The sequence below is a fragment of the Pararge aegeria genome, chromosome Z (assembly GCF_905163445.1).
Source record: "Pararge aegeria chromosome Z, ilParAegt1.1, whole genome shotgun sequence".
Lineage (NCBI taxonomy): Eukaryota > Metazoa > Arthropoda > Insecta > Lepidoptera > Nymphalidae > Pararge > Pararge aegeria.
The window spans coordinates 26673525-26696113 of NC_053208.1; the positions used below are offsets into that span (position 1 = coordinate 26673525).

Here is a 22589-nt window from a genome sequence, read left to right on the forward strand (position 1 = left end):
TTCTCATTTTGAGTCCCGTCCCCTGTAGATGGCCGATAATAAGTTGATTATGATTATGCTGAGATCTGGTATCCTATAATAGGAGTAAGGGTACTTTTTATCCCGGAAAACCCCAATAGCACCCGGGCTATGTTCCCTAGGGATTAAAAAAGGCTTTGTTATCGATGTCGACGAACTTCTGCATGGTTATAGCTCCCATTCCGGAGACGGATCTGGAGGGATCATCATCATCACATCAACCGATAGACGTCCACTGCTGGACATAGGTCTTTTGTAGGGAGTTCCAAGTTCCACGATTCTGAGCCGCTTGGATCCAACGGCTACCTGCGACGCGCTTAATGTCGTCTGTCCACCTCGTTGGGGGTCGACCAACGCTGCGCTTACCAGTACGGGGCTGCCATTCCAGCACCTTGGGACCCCAACGTCCATCCTTTCTCCGAACTATGTGCCCGGCCCATTGCCACTTAAGCTTCGCGACTCGTTGAGCTATGTCGGTAACTTTGGTTCTTCTACGAATCTCCACATTTCTGATTCGATCGCGTAGAGATACTCCGAGCATAGCTCTCTCCATCGCCCGCTGAGTGACTCTAAGCCGTCTTATGAGGCCCATAGTTAACGACCATGTTTCAGAGCCATAGGTCATCACTGGCAACACGCACTGTTCGAAGACTTTCGTCTTCAGGCACTGAGGGATTTTTGACGAAAAGATGGCACGAAGTTTCCCGAACGCTGCCCATCCGAGTTGGATTCGGCGGTTCACCTCCTGCTCGAAATTGGACCTACCTAACTGGATCGTGTGTCCTAGGTATACGTATTCGTCAACAATTTCGAGTGCAGTGTTCTCAACGATTACTGGTTGAAGCGGAACATGAGCATTAGACATAATCTTCGTCTTGCTCATGTTCATTCGTAGGCCAACCTGTTGAGGAGCTCTGCTGAGGCCATTGAGCATCGTATTTAGGTCTCCCAGAGTCTCTGCCATTATAACTACATCGTCGGCAAACCGAAGTTGAGTGATGTACTCGCCGTTAATGTTGATGCCAAGTCCGTTCCAATCCAGAAGCTTAAAGACGTCCTCCAACGCAGCGGTAAATAGTTTCGGGGAGATAACATCTCCCTGTCGCACGCCTCGCTGCAATTGGATTGGTCTCGTAGTCTGATCCTGTATACGAACTGACATAGTGGCGTTTTTGTACAAACACTGCAACACTTGGATATACCGGTAGTCAATTCGGCATCTCTGCAGTGACCTAAACACAGCCCAAGTTTCCACCGAATCAAAGGCTTTTTCATAGTCCACAAACGCTAAGCAAAGTGGCCGGTTATACTCTTCAGTCTTCTGTATAACCTGCCGCAGCGTATGAATGTGGTCTATGGTACTAAAGCCCTTACGGAAACCGGCTTGTTCGGGAGGCTGGAAGTCATCAAACCTACGAGCGAGACGATTCGTAATGACTCTCGAAAACAGCTTGTAGATATAACTCAGCAGCGAGATGGGTCTGTAATTCTTCAACAAGGTATTATAACCTTTTTTGAAGAACAGAACCACCACACTCCTGTGCCATGCCTCTGGCGTTGCGCCTTGGTGAATAACGGAATCAAACAATCGCTGAAGGACTTTCAGTAACGGTTTTCCACCTGCCTTCAGGAGTTCTGCTGTTATTCCGTCATCACCCGGCGCCTTGCCATTTTTAAGCTGCTTGAAAGCCACACTAATCTCGTATAGGCTGACGTCTGGGATATCTTCGGTATAGTGTCGAGTTAATTTGGCTCTAGGATCCTTAGCCAAATCTTCAACAGGCGTCTGTGTGTGTACAACTGTCCATAAAAGTTCTCAACCTCACCCAAGATCTCAGGTTTGGAAGAGACAAGACTACCATTATTGGTCTTCAGTCGCATCAACTGGCTCTGACCGATAGACAGATCTCTAGCGAACACTTTAAAGCCTCTGTTTTGCTCGATGGCATTTTTAATACGCTCTGTATTGAAGTGCCGCATATCACGAGTCTGTGATTTAGAGATCTGCCTATTAATCCGCCGGTAAGCGGACGCGTCTGCTATAGACTGTAGTCTCATCTCTTGCCTCTCCGTCATAAGCTTGAGTGTATTGGTTGAGAACCTATTGGCCTTGTTTCTACGGTGGGTCTTGTAGAATTTGGACCCGACTGTTTGGACAGTTTCCACCAGCCTGTTGTTCAAATCGTCCACAGTGTCGCAATCTGCTAGGCAACCGAACCTGTTCTGTAGTTCTAGTTGAAAGCTCTCGGGGTTTTGAATATGGGCACGAGTAGGCCGGAGTGTAGACTTCACCAGTCTGACTCTTTCAAGTTGAACGTTTATACTCAATGTGCCTCTTACCATACGGTGATCACTTCCGGTTTTAACCCTGTTGATCACAGAGACATCATTGAATACATGCCGTTTGGTCGACATGATGAAGTCGATCTCGTTTCTCGTGGAACCATCGGGGCTTATCCAGGTCCATTTCCTGTGTGGCCGCTTCTTGAAGAAGGAGTTCATCATATAAAGGCCCTCCTTCTCCATGAAGTTAGCCAACAATTGGCAAAAGCCAATTTGGGTATGGGCAACGGAACCACAGGGGTCAAACCCGTTCGCTCGCCAAGCTTCGCGTTGAAAACCCCCATCACAATATTGTAGTAGGTGTTCGAGGCATGTATGGCTTTTGAAATGTCCTCATACAAAACCTCTACATCCTCGTCTGGGTGTGCCGAAGTCGGCGCGTATACCTGTATGACCTTCAACGAATACCGTTTGGTAATTCTGAGTATAAGGTATGCTACCCTGCTCGACACACTTTCGACTTTTACAACATTGTTGACGAGAGACTTGTGGACGATAAACCCGACACCACCCTGTGACTGTTGGTCACCCTCCCGGTAGTAAAACAAGTTGCCGGATTCCAAGATTATCGAGTCCTCCCCCTCTCGCCGGACTTCAGACAATCCTATAATATCCCAGCGCAACTTGCTCACCACTTCATCCAGCTCAATCACCTTTCCATCTGTCCTCAACGTGCGTGCGTTGTATGTTGCCAGGTCAAGTCGTCGGGGTTGGCAGCGGAATCTCTGCCGAAGATTCTTAACACCCCTTGCCCCGCCGTTACCATAACCGCTGCCAGAGCCAGGAATAGCGGGGCCGCCGGGAACTAGGGGCTGTGGTTTTTTTCTCCTTCCCATTAAAGATATGCCCGATAATGACCACGCTGGGCAGGCGGGTTGGTCATCGCAGGGCTAGACTGATCGCCGCGGCGTCGCTGCTGCCCGACACCGGTCTGTGCCATTTGTTATACCGCCACTTGTCGGTCGCCAGAGCCTCGTCGGTTAAACGGCAGGGTGCACCACGTGCAGGTGAGGTTGGCAATTTGGGAGGCTGACTGGTACTAGCCACACCCACTTACACCCCCTGGAGGGATATGTTGCAGTAATTTTATAAAGTGGGTAAATTATTAAACATTTGCTTAGTAACGAATGTACATGACATTTAGTTGGTGGGTATTTTGATATAAACACGATTGCACTCGAACGATGCAGAGATACCTCCCGATGTCTTAGTCGTTTACCAGATATGTTCTATACCGGAAACCCAACGATCCAAAAAAAAAAGGCTTTAGCATTTTGTAATATTCGCTAAATACGCTTGCTTATCAGACACTAATTAATCGTTTGTTACACTAATATTAAACAAAAGCGGTATTTGCGAGTCCCATTCGCGCACAAAGCGTTTCGTACCTTTAAAGAACACACATCACTAATTACGATGACACAGTACAAGACAATACGGTTTAAAAAACCTGTCTTGAAAGTTACAAATGAAATTAATCTCGTAAGCCTAAGAAATTCTAAGACTCGTTTTTACCCTTGAATTTAAATAGATAACCATCAAGTCGATATACTGACACACCAGTCGCACTCGTGCACCGAACCCCCATTTTTACTACTTTCTCGTACTGTGATTCCGATGCCTATTTTATGAAAGGAGACTGACTAATTTGGACCATCTATTTTAGAAACCGTTTAGACTCCGAAATTATTGTTTGATATGAATACTTTTCAAAGTATTTTTCTGTGTAAACACTTTATTTTTAGAAGTAGGCAATCATAAATGAAATTATTTACGATATAATAAAAGAAACGTTCTAATGGCAACAAACGATTTATGTTAGGTTGAAAATAGCAGTGTCCAATGTAATGTCAATTGTCAACTGATAACTCAATCAAATGTCATTCGTGGTCTTTTCCCAATTGGCCTGTTTTGTGTTCATTGCACATAATGGAATTTTTGAATTTTTGACTTACGATTTCTTCTTTAAACAATACCATAGCATAAGTATGCTACTACATATCATTACAAATCATTTTGATTTTTTATTTTATAATTTGCATGTTTATCTATATATATATATATATATATATATATATATATATATATCTATACTGACTGACTGACTGATCTAACAACTTGACGGATCGGGCTGAAATTTGGCACTTAGATAGTTATTACAACATAGGCATCCGCCAAGAAAGAACTTTTGAAAGTTCCAACCCTAAGAGGGTTGGTTAAATGGTGGATGAAAGTTTGTATAAAATCCTTTATTTATCAATTCACTTTTCAAGGTAATTCCATGAAACTATGATTTAAGGTTTTTGATTAAAAATAAAGAAATACGTGTTTTAATTATTTTTAACATTCCAACTCCAAAGGCATCAAATAAGTTCTGATTTTTGAAGTCTAATTACTTCATTATTTTCTATTCAAGACATTTTATTTTAAATTTTGTAGTTAAAATTTACCAAATCAAAAATTGAACTTAAGCGAGCAAAGTGTGAGCAAAGCCGCAGTCAAAGTACTAGCTGTACTACATATAAATCTTTCTTTTGAATGTCACTTATATATTGCTAAAAAGTGCATTAAAATTTTTTGCGTCGTTTAAAAGATTTAAGCTTACCGCGAAGGGAGCTACTTTATTTTATACCATGTAATTATATTGTGCCACTGGCAGGTAAACAAAGAAAAGCAGTACGTACTTTTAAATAAAGCATATTGTCTGGGGCATAAGTAGTCAGATAGGTAATAAATAATGGCCATTTCTGGTAGATTTGATGAAATGTAATCCTAACCTCACTTTTCTTTTTTCTTCCTACTTTATTTGATTGACTAATATTGTGACTAAAGTGTGAGTGAGGAATCCTACAACGACTCTAGAATAGGTAAGTAGGATAAAGGTAGGTAGGATTTCTCATCAAAATAATGTTAAATAAATATTATTTTTGTTATACACTTAAATACTTACGGTTACATAGGTACTCATGTAAAAGTAGGTCCTTTAACTGAAGCTACAAACTATCACCAAAGACAACTCTGACTGACTGGTGTCCCTCGTTACGCCTTCTTCATAGTACCAAGAAACGAGGGATAACAAATAAACAGCGAGGGATATGCATTGAAAATAACATCGTTTGCAATTGTTGCGCTGCGGCTCGATACCTTCACTTTGTGTTGCTCCCTACAATATGTACTACACCGTCACAGGAGTATATTCGTATTAAATACAAGTAATGAAGTTAAAAAACCCCCAACGTCAATTCCTAAACCAAATAAATTGATATCCATATGAGGGAGTTGGCAAAAAAATATTATAATAAAGCGATTAGTTTGTATTTGTGTATAAGATAACTATTAAAATGTGAATTTTAATAAAAATGTATGAAGGAGTCTGCTGAATGCGAAGAGTCTCTGCCACCAGCCTCTTTCTTTTACTTCCGTTAAAGAAAGAAGGAGAAGTAGAAGAAGTCGACATCAAGTCGACAGTGATGTTACTCCATATAACTCTTTATATCACTAAACTTTTAGTTTAGTTTTGCAGTGTCCTGTCCAGTTAGTTCTATCTAGTGAAGGCCGTAGGAAGTAGAGTGCAGTAGTCACCTCCCATCTTCTTCCCGCGGGATTTATACAAAAAAAAATACTACTACAATTCACATATCACCATCTAGCCTCAAAGTAAGCGTAGCTTGTGTTATGGGTACTAAGATGACTGATGAATAATTTAAAGAATAATATACATAAATAATTATAATATTATAAACTGAAAATGTTCATCACACAAACATTTTCTAGTTGTGGGAATCGAACCCTCGGCCTTGGACGTAGTAAGCAGGGTCGTGGCACACTGCGCCAATCGGACGTCAATATATTACTTCGATGACGGAGTGCGGGTAGCATCCTCTTTGCTACTACTACCGTCTACTGCAATCACCAACTCGTCTACCCAGCTTGGGCTTGTTTATGGGCAAACCACCCCGTTGAGAGACGCTAATGGCCAGTACCGTAATGATATAGGCTATTTATGAAATTACACGACGTTGGTCATTGGAGACAATACATAACGTGTACAAGTGCAAACGTTTAGAAAACATCAACAACTATTAACTAGTGTTAACAGAACAACTATACATATATATATTCACATACTCGTATATATATTCATCAAAAGAAAAAAATTAATATTTTTTGGAATTAATGAACATGTTTTTACTGGTAACATTTCTAAATAAGTGATAATGTATTTGTATTGTCTTTTAAAATTTCAATTGAATGGTGGCCGTAATTGGTTTCGTGTTTTCCATTGTTTGTTGGCATAAAGGTCCAGCAAGAAGTCTCACTAGAGCTGTTGAAAGTTGGAACAACTAGACTGTACAAGTTTATTAAAGTACATTTGTTGGTTTGGCGGAACTTGCTGCTTGCCGTCCCCTTCCTTTTGATGCATGAGGCCTTACCAGTGAGAGGTCTCGGTTTCGATTCCTTTACTGAAGTTTAACTACTCAAGTTCAATAACATGCGTCAATAACTTAAATGTGCTGTAAAGTGAATGTGTCAAATTTGAAGAGGAGAATTTTTTGATGGTTAAATTGTTATTATATTCAGTCGTTAAATGACAGATTTACACAAAAACTTATACTGAGGCTATAAACTAGCTCTGATTCTTCTTTATCTTGCCACTAGTCGATGTATATTTGGAATATTTTTTAACTTCCATTAGAATTTCTAATATGGCTCTGCTCTTCCGAGACTGACTAGACTTACCGATGCGCCGGGTCAGATATGATTAATTAAAGGTATGGATTTCCTAAACAGCCTTGTGCTACCGACGCGCGACGACGACGGTGGTATGTATGTCTTGTGCATTCCAGAGGCGGCACTTGTGGAACTCTAAAGACGACTATATTTGATGTTACGGACGATGCTAGTTTGTTATTCAAGTTGGTTCTCGTAATTCAAAATGGTGCAACAGGACGCGAGGTTATATTATGCATATAAAAATAAAGGACTACCATAAAAAAGGTTGGGTGTGAAGTATTACTCCAACCAGGTTGCTCTTCTAATAATTTTAAATGACAATGTGAGATACTGATTACAAAACAAACACCCGGCTAAGTTTGTTGTGGGTTTCTTTTTTCTTAGACAAGGACGCGTTTGGATTCCTCGTGGCTTTACTTACGTGTCTACGAATAAGGTTATCGGCATCATCATATCGTGTAATTCTCATGTACGCATAAAGTGCCACCTATGGGCTACTTTTGACTTTGACATCTTTAGTAAATTAAACATGATTCGAACGTCAACTTTTTAGCTGTAGTTGTTGTTATTATTTCTTATCGACGTATTTTGAAGTTGCCATCAACGTTAATATATACAACGTAAATATTATATCTACTTAGAGAAAAAAAACTCATTTCACTTGCTTTAAAGCAAGTTGACGTTTGTAAAAAGCTAACACAATTATTGACAGTAAGTACATTCATCTCAACGCTTGTGCTAGGGCTAAGTACCTATGCTTTATAATATGAGCAGTGAGTCAGAGTTTAAGCAAGTAAAACGCTTTGAAAAGTGTTGCAACTTAATTAAAGTTTGATTATATTATTTAGGCTTCACCTCGGTAGCTACCTGAGAGAAAGGGTGGTGCAAACACAAAAATTAATTTGCTCAATTCATGTTCAACAATAGTTATTTTTTCCTTTGTCATGGCGTTTGGAGTTGGTAGGTATTTCGCAATTTCTTTCAACTTTTGTTTGCCTGGTGCGTAGGGCAAGAAGCCGCAACTGTTCCAGTTACTTGACAATGTCTTGAACCCGTACCTTGTTGCGAACTTGCTCAAATTTCTAAAGGTCAACCGTATTGCTTGCGAAACTTTTTCAAAGTGACTGGGGCTTCAGGCCGGTTGCTTTGTTTTGCAAATAACTTTCTCCATCAAAGTCGTTCGTCGTTGGTACGTCATGCTTCAACTGCTGAGTTTCTTGGCGGCTTTTCTTCGGAAAAATACAATTTTATATAATTACCCTCTTTTTGTAAATTAGCATGTAAGTTCAATTTAAGTGGAAATTCCTTTATGGAACAATAAATATCTTAAACCAGAAGAACTTGCCTCCCGAACCGGTAGCCTGTGTGTAGAGTCACTACACACAGACAGACTTGACGTTTCAAAAGTGCTTATATTAGACCTACTTGAATTAAATGAATTTAGCATTTTTGAATTTCATGCAAAGCTGGCTTTTATTAAGCTCATACGGATAACTTGCCTGACGACCCGACCCGTTCGATTTTCAGTTCGGGCCAGAAATTGTTATCGAAACAAGTTTTAAATTTCTTTGTATGTGAAACTGTATGTAATATAATAATCATAATCTTTGGAAGAGCTGAACCGATTTTGTACAGGGTTTTCACGGGCAGGTTTGGGATTTTGCAAGGTATAATTGAGACTCGTATCGTCAATACTGTGGAAGTCTTCCTGGTAGCTGGTACTGTGAAGGCCACAATGCTGTGTCGTTGCCGGCGCGTGCTGGCCGTCTTACGCGGCCGCGGAGGGCGGCGGCCGCGCTCGCCCCGCCCCCGCCCGCCACTCGCCACGCAATTCCACAATAGAACCCTGTGCACCCATTATGATACGCTAGCGGCGACTTCGTTCGCCTTAATTGTTTTATGTATTTGTAAACCTCACTAGAGCAGTGGTACGATGTCGCGTAGAAACCGATTAGGGAGTCTGGGTTTGATATAACTACCATACCCCTAACAGGTTAGCCCGTTACCATTTTAGCCCTCATCGTCACTTACCAGCACGGCTGACTTGTAGTGAATTAAAAAAAAACACGCATATGTCTGTATATTTTTCTACGTGTGTGTATGCTGCTGTTTACTCACCTAATATGCTATAAATACCCAAAATGCCTGCTACTTTTAAGAGGTCCATCAACCACCAACCATCCTTAAAATTCGGGATAAGCTGCGTGCCTCGTGGTTTTACTTTGCGAGGGTCGAACCAGTACTTTTTGGAGGCTTTAACGGCTGTTATCACATATTAGTAACTAATCAGGCTCCCTCTAAGTCTCTGGGGTAATCCAAAAAATTTTGGCCAATTCGGGAATAAAAATCAGTACTCCTTGACCAACAACATGCATGCCAAAAATAGCAAATCAGTCGCACCCACGAATAATCGAATTATATTAAACGTGGAAGTCAGCTCTCTTGTTTATTACCATTAACCGAAAAACATGGTTCGGAATACAAATAATTACTGTTTGAAACCTGATAGCTTTGTTACCAATAAATAATAATACTCTAGTATGAGTGTTTACTCGGCAGCTGAATTCATTTATTATTACAACGCATGCAGCGACATCATATCTATTGTCAGATATTTAATTAAAGTAATTAAGGCTTCTGAGTATGCAGCCTCGCAATATATTGACACCGCAATATAAACTACTCGTACAAAGGTAGATTTCTGATAAGGATTGTTTTAAAAACTTTTTTTTTTTGCCTTACTACGTACCTAAAACGTACTATATACCTCTTAGGGTTGTTTGATAAAAACACGTATACATAATATTTTATTTACACAGTTACTAAAAGTGCTAACAGCTCAAGTTTTTTTTTGATTCCGAGGGAACTAAGTTTTTGAGACTTAAATACAATCTTAATAAATAAATTAATCTTATGTGTTCGGGACGCCTATATCTGTGCCAAATTTTGACATAGGATTTTAAGCTATTTTTTAAATGCCACGGGAACGATTCCTAGTTCTTTTCCGGGATATAAAGTTCAGATTCTGATTCCAGGATGCCCGCTAGATCTGTGGCTAATTCATTAAGATCAATGCATCTAGGTAAATCAATGGCACTATATAAAAAAGTCTAAATTGTTACATCGAATTGATATATTATTATCCGGAGCCCAGTGGGTAGGTCTCCGACTTCACTTTCGGAAAGCCGTGTGCGTTTTAAGTAAATATAATATTACTATTGCTTCAACGGTGAAGGAAAACATCGTGAGGAAACCTGCATACCTGAAAGTTCTCCATAATGTTCTCAAAGGTTTGTGAAGTCCACCAATCTGCACTGAGCAGCATACGTGGTGGACTTATACGGCCTTAACCCCTTCTCATTGTGTACATTGTGGGTGGAGACCTGTGGGCTGTAGTAAGGCCAGTTTAGCCTGTTTTTCCTCGTTTGATGAAAATCGTCATTGGAACGCGTATGGTATTTTACTGATAGCGTATGGTAAGCTCGCTGATAGCTCGCGCGCGAAATACCGCCAATACTGTGAAATGCAATGTGTTTACCAACATTATAATAATAAAAAAGAATTAAATTCATTATAAAATTGAAATTAATTGAAAGAAAATTGTATATTAGTTTATAGCAAATTACCAAATGAAAACTTTGACATGCTAAAAGAAAACGAACATTTTATTTTTAAGACCTGATACAAATTATGAAGTGAATAAAGGTTTAGTTTTAATAGGTTATTTAACATGGATGTTTTCATTTCAAATTTCCATTAAACAAAAGTTGGTGCCACGTAAAATGTAGTTATTATATTCAGAGCATATACTTCTTATTACATACTCTGGTGGGGTGGACACATATCCAGAATGGGTGAAGAGTTGCTCAGCGCATACTTTACTCCGAATTTCAGGGTGGTAAGCGGAAAAAGGGCGGGCAGATTTTGCGATATAAGACGTGGTAAAGCGGCACATGAAGATATGTTTTATGGAAATCAGTATATTATAACATATACTTCGTATTCCTTTTTATATAGTAGCAAGGAGAGTAACAGTAATTTCCTCCATTGTACTAAGCATCGACTTAAAAATGCTGTAGAAAATATTTATTTCCAGCTTTTTAGTTGTTTAACATATATTTTGTGGGTAGGTTTGCAATTATATTTTAGTTATAATAATTAAATGTCAACTGATCATAACCTTCAACAAAATATTGCTCTTCCCGATGCCGGGGCGTTAATGCTTGAGCAGTTCTCCTGGCACTTTACGATTCTCTCCTTTATAATATAATCAGATATTGCTTATCTTCTTTATACCATAATTGAAGTGCGACCAGTGTAATACACATTATTATGTAGTTCCGGTGGCCATCCGTAGTCTTCATCATCAGTTTCACTTAACCAAATGGTACTTTTTGATAGCCAATGCTCGAGTTACTTTGAAAAATACTCAAATCTCTACAGGTGTCCGTATAATATTTGAAGAGTTCCCTCAATTTCTCCAGGATCCCTTCAACAGATCATGATCACAAAAAAATACAACTGAATGGAGAACCTCCTCCTTTTTTGTAAGTCGGTTAAAAAACTGTGGCGATTTTTTACGTAATATCGATTGCTTTAAACGTCTCTTCATCCAAGACGCGTCTGGGAATACAGCTTCAGAAATAGTGTTTTCGTGATCACGTGTTCAGTCGTACTTAAGGTAAAGACATAATGGTCCGTGCCCGCAACTCAATCAAGCAAATATCCGCAACATAATGAAAAAATAAACAACGCATTGGCATCCTGACACTAGAATTATATATGTGCATAATATTTCGTTGCATTTTAAAAATTTTCATGTACGCTTCAAAAGTGTATAATGAAATATAAGACTGTCACTTCCATGCTGCGCAGTGTCACACATAAATTGGTACAGAAAAAGACTATCTATGTCCTACACCCTTTCGAATAAAAATAGAACTTTTATGTACACAACAAAACAGTAAATGAGACCATAAAAAGCGTTTTCACATAAAGAGTGTTCACTCAGCCAAATTGTTAACTTTGCACAGCGTCTTCGCAGGGTAACAGGAGGACTTTTTTACGTCCGCATCACCCCGAAGTTGATCTCATTGAAGGCGTACGAACTAACACACCCGGCTAAGTTTGTTGTGGGCTTCTTGTTAGAACAAACGTGCCCTGCGTTTAGAACCCTCGAAGCTTGAGTTTGAAGTTTACAAATGAACTTATCGCCACCATCTATGATCAGATCTATGCACATATTTTTTTATGAAATGTGCGCATCAAAAGTGCCATCTATGATTTTGACTTTAATACTTTGTCCAAAAACCCAATTGCCCAACTTCCCCTTAAGTCGAGTTCCAAGCCTCTCAGGAGGAGTCATTAGGTCGACATGCTCTTGATATCGTAGTCCACGGATGCTGTTGAAACCCTTATTGAGGTTAGCAGCTATAGACTGTAAGAATGCCAGGTCTGCTGGGGCCAGCGCTGATCTTACATGAAGACAGTAAGCAGTAGGCATATTTTTTAACATTAGTAGCTTCGCTGCTTACGTACAGAGATCAGTCTGTTCTTACCCTTTGTGACGTACTCGTAGTAATAGAAGCGGACCTTGATTCCCAGATCCCAATACATACAATGCAATTTGAACGACGTTAGCATGTTTGACATAAATTTATTTTGTTTTGTTGCGGCCGTGTGCCTGTGACAAGCGAAGCGTTTTACTTCTCTGAGTGATATATGAATAGGATTATTTTCTGTGATTAGAGCTAAGTTACAAGTAATTGTGTCAAAACGAAGTTGAAATATATATGCAGGCAGGGACGTCAAAAAAAATAAATTAAAAATAAAGGGGTCTTCTTGTGACTAAGTTTTGAAAGAAATTTATTTTTTCAAAATCCCTTTTCTCTAAATAGACAACAGAAGCGCATATGAGTCGGTCATATTATATATTATGTGGATGAGTTAATGCGTCGTATCCGTGCGTTTTTATGTTTGTTATGATGCAGCAATTCCGTATAGTCGGAGTTTAAACCAGCATTTATATTGCTAAATTAGGTAGGTAATTGACAATTCTGTAATAAGCCGTTGTAGAAGTGTAATTTTTTGCTATTAAAATTATTGCAATGCTATTCAACTTCTGAACAATTTCTATCAGGAGTAATTAACACGCAGGTGAGCGTTTTACTAGTCTTCGACAGGAACCAAACAACAATTACATATTTTTTCTATTAGTTTATATTATATATATTACTAGCGTACCCCAGCGCCATCTGTCTGGCTGATTTGTGAATCTAAACCATCCAGGGTGCCACCCAAACGCATACCAAAAAATTCGTTTAAATCGGTCCAGCCGTCTAAAAGGAGTTCAGTAACGTACACATGCACACAATAAATATATAAGAAATACATAGGCTGTTATGTTGATTAGTGGCAACGACAAAAAATTCGCCCAAATGTCATCATCATATCAACCCATTATCGGCCGGGTATCCTTCTAGAAAGGGGTTAAGCCCGTAGTCCACCACGCTGGCCCAGTGCGGATTGGTGGATAAATTTCATCCACAGCTTTATACCTGTATATATATGTTATAAAATATACTAAAAAAATTATATACATTATTTTAAGGCATCTTTAAAAACCTAAGTGCTCAGCATGTTACATAAATCTATCCCGTATCGTTACCAATCTAATCGGACCCGTTTAGTTCTGCGTGTCAAGTCAACCGGTCAATGTGTGTGTTACATTAAGTAGATGATTGAAATATCTTAATGGTACAATATATTGCATTACCGTGCATGAGTCGATGTTGTAACACATATGCTATAAGTATAACATTAACATTGAAATGCCTCTGTGGCATTGCGACAGTTCAAGAGCAAGGATTACTTTTCCGTGAATTCCTGAGCTAGGGTAACCATCAACACCTCAGGACAGCGCGCACTGCCTCAGTTGGCTGAACTTAAATCACTCACTTGTGGCCTTCTTAGATACAGCTATTAGCAATTCAATCGAGATATTCGCGCAATTCATACCATGGATGGTATGAATTGCGCGAATATCTCCGAAAGCCAAATTAAGAACGGCCAATTAAGATGGCTAGAAGCAGTGATAGCCCACTGGTTAAGAATTCGGCTTCACTTTCGGAGGCCGAGGTTTGAAACCAGCATTTATATTACTAAATTAGGAAGGTAATTGACAATTCTGTAATATATATATATATATATATTATATATACATATAACATATTCCCTGCGCTCTGTATATATATAAAAAGAGCGCAGGGAATATATATATTATATGTGAATTTCCTGCAGGCATTACAAGTACAAACATATATCACCTTATTATTAAATTTGTCCCGGGAAACTTAATCCTCGTAGTCAGCTTAGTTGGGCAGCGCTAGGATTAAAGCGCTGTGCAAACTAAGTGTCTAACTTTGTTGTCGACGCGGGACTATGTCAGGGCTAGTGTTGCCCAAATGCAAGAACAAGACGAGACTTAGCCAGTCTTGGTCTTGGTCTTGCGCCAATACACCTGGTCTTGGTCTTGGTCTTGGTCTTGCGCTCCCAGTCTTGGTCTTGGTCTTGGTCTTGCAGCAAGAGTCTTGCAAGTCTTGCAATTACCTATTAGTCTATTACTATTTATTAAAGTTTACTTTAAATCTTAGAAAAACGTATTAGAATTGGAACATTGTGAGCTTGAATTAACATAGCCATAGTAAAGATCAAGCAGATTAATAAATAACTGAAGATTTGATAAGAAATTCGAAAAATCAACTGACCTATATGTCGTTTTCCATGGAAGTAACTGTTTCTTAATAAACATTTATGATTTATAAGCTTACATTTGCTAAAACATGTAAAAAAACAAATTAATTACAATAACTTGACTGTATTTTAAAGAACAATACTTATCTGTCTAGAAAGAGATTGAACCCTCAACTTATAAGAAATTTAATAAAAGAGTTTTACGATTTATCATTTATTTGAATAAAAAATAAAATACAACACAAATCAACAGCTTTATCATTAGGTTATGATACTTTATATCAATTCTTTTGACCAAGAATTAATACAAAGTAACCATCTGGCTGACTCATCACTTAACCTATTTCTATGTTTTCTAATTACTAATGATGCTTTAGAAAATAACCTCTCAGCAGGTACTGAAGTTGCAGGTATTGAGAGAAAATCACGGGCCATTTTCGATAAAATCGGATACTCTGTCTCATGCGTCCTCCACCAATCTAAAATGTCTTCCGAGCTGGCAGTTCTTGGTTTTCTCAGGTACTCCTCCAACTCGTCTATCACTAAGCCTTGAAGACAAGATCCAGATGACGTCGAGGGACATTCATAGAGTTTATCAAAGTCTATTACGTCTTCATCTTCATCACATACTTTATTGTCTTTTTCTGGTAATTCCAGAGATTTGTTCAGTGAGTGTAGACTTTTATATTCTTCATAAAGTTCATTGAACTTGCGCAGACTTTCTGTTTTAAGTTGCTTCCCCCACATTGTCAGGTCAAAAGTCTGAGCCTTATGCCTTGGGTCTAAAATTAAAGAAGTACAATAAATCCAGTTGCTCTTCTTGTAATGTTTAAGCATTTTGTCTCGAGCTGCTTGGAAAGCTAGAATGAGCCTTTCATCCACTTCAGATCGATTAGGTTTCTCATCTAACTATTTTACCATGGATTCAATTTTATCTAGCAAGAGATTAAATGATACAATGACTAGCGGTAACGTAACATATTTGTCTCCACCAAGTTTTGTACTTAAAAGTTTAAAGTTTATTAGAAATTTATGTAATTTTTCGAGTACCTGCCATTCATTAGCTGTGATTTGAAAATCATTCAATTCGGTGACAGAACTGCACAATATGTCAATGCCCGCTCTCACTTTTAAACCAAATCCAATCATATCATGTGTGGAATTCCATCTCGTTGGACAGTCAAGAATGGCATTTAGATTTGATGGCACGCCAGCTGCTTCACAAGCAGACTGAAACTTCTTCTTCACTATCTCACTTCTTTTTATTTTACTGGAAATACTGCGTAACTTTGTTACAGATGTACGCGAGTCAGCAATATTTGGTGCAGATTCTTCATCTTCCTCATCCTCAGTTTCGTCTGCATAGTCTTCGTACTGCTGATCTTGCGCGTTAGTGTCAGACTCACAGTGTAAGGTCTTTAATAAATCTTGTACACCAAGGTTTAAAATGTGAGCAAAGCACCGGAAATGTTGATTGTCTGAATCAAAGTGTGGCGGCAGCTGTTTGCCCAGTTCATACATAAATTTGGTATTTGCAGTTGCGTTGTCGACCGTGATACCTTGTATTTTATCAATTATGCCATATTCCAATAAACATTCATGGAAAATCGTTGCAATATCTTCCCCAGTATGTCGACCGCGTGATGGTATAAAATCAAGAACTACAGATCGATACTTCCATTCGTTGTCTATATAATGAATAGTAACCCCGTAGTAACTCCTACCAGCAATTGACGTCCACCCATCAATGGTAAACGACATTTTAGATGATAATGGTTGAAGTCGTTCCTTGAGATTCAATTGGAGCTCTTCAAATCGCTCTTTGACTTTCCTTCTAAGTGTAGACCTTTTAGGAAACACCATATTAGGGCAAATACGTCGAAAATATACTTGTGTAGCTTCGTCATCGAAAAATGAGAAGGGAAGATATTTTTTCACCACCCAATCAACTGTAGCTGTCGTGATGTTGTCACTGCTGTTTTCCGACTGAAACAAAACAATAAATCTTGTGTTATTATTTAAAACATACTAGGTTTGAGCGTATAAGAGGAGGAGGTTTGTTGTTGTTAAATCGAGAAAATCGTTAAATTGATATTTGTTATATTAAGGTTGCACTGTACTGTAATTTACCAAAATAAAGTACTTAGTTGTTACTGGCCGATTAAATGAAAATATGGGTGTTTATAAAAAATATTTAAGACGATAATTACATACTTAATATGTCGCACCCCTAGATGAAAACACCACTAACTCAAAAATACTTACGTAAGTTAATGGCGTTTTTGAAAGTATCGCATGAATAGCTACGCGGAGTTAAAATTCTTTTAACTGTTAAAAAAATATTCTTACCTGTCCACTTCTTCCAGCGGTTACTAAAAAGCTTGTGATATCTCCACTTAATTTTGGTTTAACAGGAAGAAATATTTCTGATTCCTTTTTGTGGAAAGACATTAGATGTTTCCTTAAGCCTGAAGTGTTTCTGTTTTTCATTTTTATTTCAATCTTTTTATGTTGGCACAATTTACACAAGGCAGTTTGGGATGCATGAATTATTTCGAAAAACTCCTCAAATTTGCTTTTGGGTCTTTTAGATCTGTGACTCAAACACTCGTTACTCGGACTAGAATAATTTGAATCTTCGTCACTCATATTAAATTGTACACGTGATACGTTTTTAGAAAACAACGAGAATTAGTAAAAACAATTATTAAGTTAGAATCGAAGCACAGCTCAATTGGAAATGACTGGAATTAAAATAATTCCTTCATTTATAGTACGTTTCCTTGCTTTTTACCGCGCCGCCTCGCCACGTGCCGGCTCTATGAAAAGGATGCCGCCGCAAATCGAACGATGCCGCGTGCGGCGTACAAACACACACTAAATATTACCTACTTGTACAGACGCGACCCGTGAATAAAATATATGTAAAGAATTAGTGCCAATCACTATTCTTTACATATAAGTGAATGTTTTGGCGTGCATCTATACTAATATTATAAAGCTGAAGAGTTCGTTTGTATGTTTGATGACAGAAGTTTTAAAATAAATAAATAAATCCTGAACGTCACTATACCTCCAAAGTTACTATTCCTCGTGGACGAAGTCGCGGGCACAGCTAGTAAATACTTACTCTCATCATCTCTCTCAGAGATATTCGAACACATTTTTGCTATTTTTTCTTGTAAAAACTTAAGAAATATAATGACTAAATGTACAATAATAGTACCTAAGTAATTAGTTTAAAACCATATAAGTAATCAATATTATAATTACTTACTAGAATGAATTATTATGACATCTACTACCTATCCTCACCATTTTATCCTAATCATAATACTACTTGCGTGATCAGTATAATGTATTCATTTTCATTCTAAGCACTCTGAAACTTATTTATTCTTTGGAACACCTGTAGGTACTCTTAAAATTCGAAATTATTTTGCATGAATAGTGTCAAATGTTATGATTTCGGCGCGGCGGCAACGATTGTTTTAGATTTCAAAAGAAGCCGCCGGCGCGTGTATCATAACCATGTACTTCCGAAAAGCGGCAAATTTCTTTGAGAAGTAAGTACAAAACCTTTGATGCCGCATTATCAAAGTGCCGATGGTTAAAACATAACTATGCATGCACTCAGTTTGATTTTAATAGATATTTTTTTATTCGCTATGTTTATGGTATTAGTCGTAATGCGCATAGGTCCAGTTTTTCATATTCTTTGATATAGTTTTTTGCGTCTTATAGAATTCCTAAGCGTACCTACCTACCTATACACCGAACTGTTACACCTAACTACTCCGTGAAATAGCGCTAAGTCCTAGCTGCAAGACGCAAGAGTCTTGCAGGCTATGTCTTGTTCTTGCTCAAGTCTTGCACGGTCAGTCTTGGTCTTGGTCTTGCTAAAAATACGCGATCTTGTTCTTGGTCTTGGTCTTGCAAAAACGCAAGAACAAGACCAAGACTGCAAGACCAAGACTGAATTTGGGCAACACTAGTCAGGGCACTGCGGTGTCCGGTGACACCAGTTTTTACTCAGTCGTTAGTTGGGCACACGGACACGTTAGTCGCTGACTACGTAGTTCTCGTCTGTTTTATATGAATGTCGATTCCTGGTTGCGGCACAGGCAACCAAAGTGCAGTATTAACACAACCCTTCTTGATTTGTAATCTTGTTATAAATTCCCGAAATTTCAACCTGCTAGAGGTAGAGGAGTCATCTTCCGAATCGGGCCTTAACGCCGCTTCCTCCAGAAGACATCCCGAAGACTTAGATAGTCAAATTACGACCGGCATTGTAGAACTAGGAGATACTGATAGAACTATCGCAAACCAGCGTCTTCCCGAAAGAACAATAAAGACGAAGTCCCCAATTTCTAACTTCACCAAGGGTTTTATTTATGTTTACAGCGGCGTTTGGACTAAATCAAATGGAGAACCGATGGACTGGTTAATGAGGTCGACAGACGACATCGAACAAGTCACTGTGAGCCGCTATAAACAAGCGGCCCAGAGCCGCAGATTTTGGAACTCCTTACAATCGACTTATGTCCAGCAGTAGACGGCAACCGGTTGAAGTGAATACCGTCTACCAAACCAAACTTAACGTTATCCTAAGTCGAGGTCTGAGCCTCACCGGAGGTGCCCCGATATTTCCGAGAAAGCTTTAGCAACTTTTAGTCGTCAATCAACGATAACTAAGCGTCAAGTGTAAGCTAGTGATTGTCCGTTCTATATCTAAGCGGCGCCTTATACGCCGCAACAGGTGGCTTACTTGTGTAGCGGGCAAGCGGTGTCAGTGTCAAGGCTGCTCCGCCACGCGCGGCCGCTGCGGATCTACCGCTGCGCTGTCAATATGATTAAGAGGCCTGTAGCCTCTTAATCATATTGCAAAAGTGGTCATTAAGACTCTGGGAGAACTAGTAAAATCCTCTCACTTTTGGAGCTATGTGCGTTCTAAGCAATTAGATATAACTCGCTTTAACGGTGGAAACAACACCGTGAGGAAACCTGCATGCCTGAGAGTTCCCCATAATGATCTCAAGTGCGTGGGAAGTCTACCAATCCGCACAGCGTGGTTGACATCTCGTTGAAGTTAATAGATCTACCTTTACATAAGTTTAAACAATGTATTAGAACACATTTAATAAATAGATTTCATAACTAGCCCATAAACTATGTCTACTTGAAACAAATGAAATTTTGAATGTTGAAAACTATAAAGAGGTACATACACCACGTCACTTACTCTGTGTGCCATGTCGTCGTCCGTCGTCCCGTCTTCCCGCGGGTGTCTTACGAGGCGAATAGGGGAATATAACGGAGGGCAGCGTGGTCCTGTGCTACTTACTGCTACTGCGATGGGATATTGATGAAGATTCTCCCGCAGGCCGCACACGAGCACGCAGCCGGCCTACGAGCTGACAGTGGGTGCCGGCGTCCAGGACGCTAGCGCCGCCGGCTTTGCGGAGGTTGCGGGTGCCGGCGCGCTGCTTTCCCTGCACGCGCCGCTGCCGCACCTGCAGCACCCGCTGCCACTGCCGCTGCCGGCACCACTGGCAATGCCGCTGCCGGTGTCCCAGCGCGATGTCGCCGCCGCCGTCCTCAAGAGGAGCTCCTCGCAGAACATGTGAGTGGCGGCACTGGCCAGCTGGCTCGGGCCGACCCATCTAGTTAAGACACATAATGCCCGTTATGGGACTTACTCTGGCAATGCCTTGTACTAACTACTAACTCATTTGACGCTATTGATTGGTTCATGCATTCATTAAGGCGATTATACTAAGCGCTATCAAATGATGTAAACACTTTTGTAGAATAAGGGGCTAAGTGAAAAGTTGATGAACCAAATTGAGTGTATGGGGATTTCGATCGCAAAGTTCACGGTCAATGAATTAGCGCCACAAAACACTTTACAGTGCAGAACGACAAAGCAGTGACCACTTATCCATAGCGTTTTGTTTGAACGTAGGCTAAGTGGTATTTTGGATATCGACGGCGAGGGCCTTTTCATCTCAGAGCGCCCGGTGCGGCCGGTCCCATACGTCATCCCACCGATAATCGTCCAAGATTTGCTTATACCACCGAAAAGACAGTAAGCTAACCTTTCAACTGCGGCTGCGAGTTAAAAGGTCACAAGAATGCCGAGAACTTGACTGATGTAAAGGAAGAAGTTACGACTTTTCACTTCACTAATTTTAACAAAAGTGAAAAGTTTATGATTACCCGTGAATTAGCACATGGTTCCGACCGAGTGTTTACATTTATAACCTCCGGCACTAAGGATATTTCCCTACCTCGAAACAATAAAGTGCCATTTATCTTGAATAGTTACGTGCTCTGTATATTGTCTTAAATGACAACTCAAAGATTTCAACCGGCCGAGATGGACTTTGAGGCTTCCTGATATTGGAACAATACTTATAATTATTTAATTGTTTAAATTAATGTGGGCCCGAACCCTTAAATTCACCTAAGTTTAATAAATGTTATTTAAAGGTGAACTTTGACCTTTTAACTATCATGCCAACTATTGTAATGACTTGATACAACTTGCAACTAAAGCATGCTCGCGCGCCGACTTAGCGCCACGTGCAAGCTAATGGAATGCTCACATTAATTGCCCGAATCTCTGGCGGCAGAATGCTGAAAAAGGTGAATTGTTAGTATGCATACATGCAAGCATATGTTCGTTTATTTATGGTTGATGTTTCGATCGCAATACAATCTTTAACTGAGGAATATATTTGCCTTCCAAATGTTGTTGTATTGGAAATCTGTTAATTAAATCCTCAGACAGGTTCTTTGACGATGGAAAAATCAGCCTTATATCGTTACAAATAACACCAATCCTGTTGTAAGAATGTGTCATGTTACACGGTCTAGTCGTGGTCCAGTCGCGGCTCACAGCATGCTGGCCGCGGACACACGCTCTGTAAATGAGGATTGCGCTTTGACGATGTGATTATGCAGCGAGGGCATATGCAACGATTTAAAATGTTTCGAAATGTTTGTGCTTTATTAAATGTTTGATGTTGTGTGTGCATTAGTGTCTGTACTGTTGTTGTGAATCATCATTCATTCATTATCATACTTTACCACATATAGATGAATCTTTGATAGAAGTAGACCAATACTTTTTTTTTTATTTAGCCCAATTTTTAATACTCAGCGAAAACCGTCTAAGGACAAATGTCTAAGGACACACACGAGTTTGAGTTTACTTTAGATTATTAAATATCTCTTTAGAGGTAGAAGTATATTATAATTTTTCTCGTACAACACCACAGACCACAACACGTATGTACATATTCGATAAATATTCGATTACTTTTAAAATTAAAATATGCTAAGTGCTCGTTGTTGCTTTGTTAGTAGGCGCTGTTGCTGAACTGCGATCTTATAACTGTCATGCGAATCATCAAATTGCTGTAGCGAATTAGTTGTTCAGGTAACAGGTCTTCAACAGGCAAATAATTTGAAAGAAAAGTAAAGCTTAAACACAGAAACATACCCGCTAGGGTATGTTTCTGTGTTTTTGTGCATAAGCTTTACTATTTTTAAATGGCAATTATTGTATGCAAATTGAACTGGGTGTCCTACAGAACTGAACATAACTTTATAATTACAGTTCTATAGGACATATCTTGACTGTTTAAGCACATAGCTTAGATATGGGGAAGTAGGACAAGTACCGGGAAGAGATATTGTGCTCGATGTAGCGAATTTACTTAACTGTTATTTTT

General features: G+C 39.3%; 1 protein-coding gene across 4 annotated transcripts in view; it reads left to right on the plus strand.

Annotated features, from left to right (window-relative positions):
* LOC120636028 (protein cycle) overlaps positions 1 to 22589 on the plus strand; it is a 96831-nt gene that overhangs the window by 56104 nt on the left and 18138 nt on the right. For all 4 annotated transcript variants that reach the window (XM_039907271.1, XM_039907273.1, XM_039907269.1 and 1 more), the window contains one exon: positions 20234 to 20473. In XM_039907271.1, coding sequence (XP_039763205.1) covers positions 20234 to 20473 — 240 coding nt within the window. The remainder of the gene's footprint in view (positions 1 to 20233; positions 20474 to 22589) is intronic.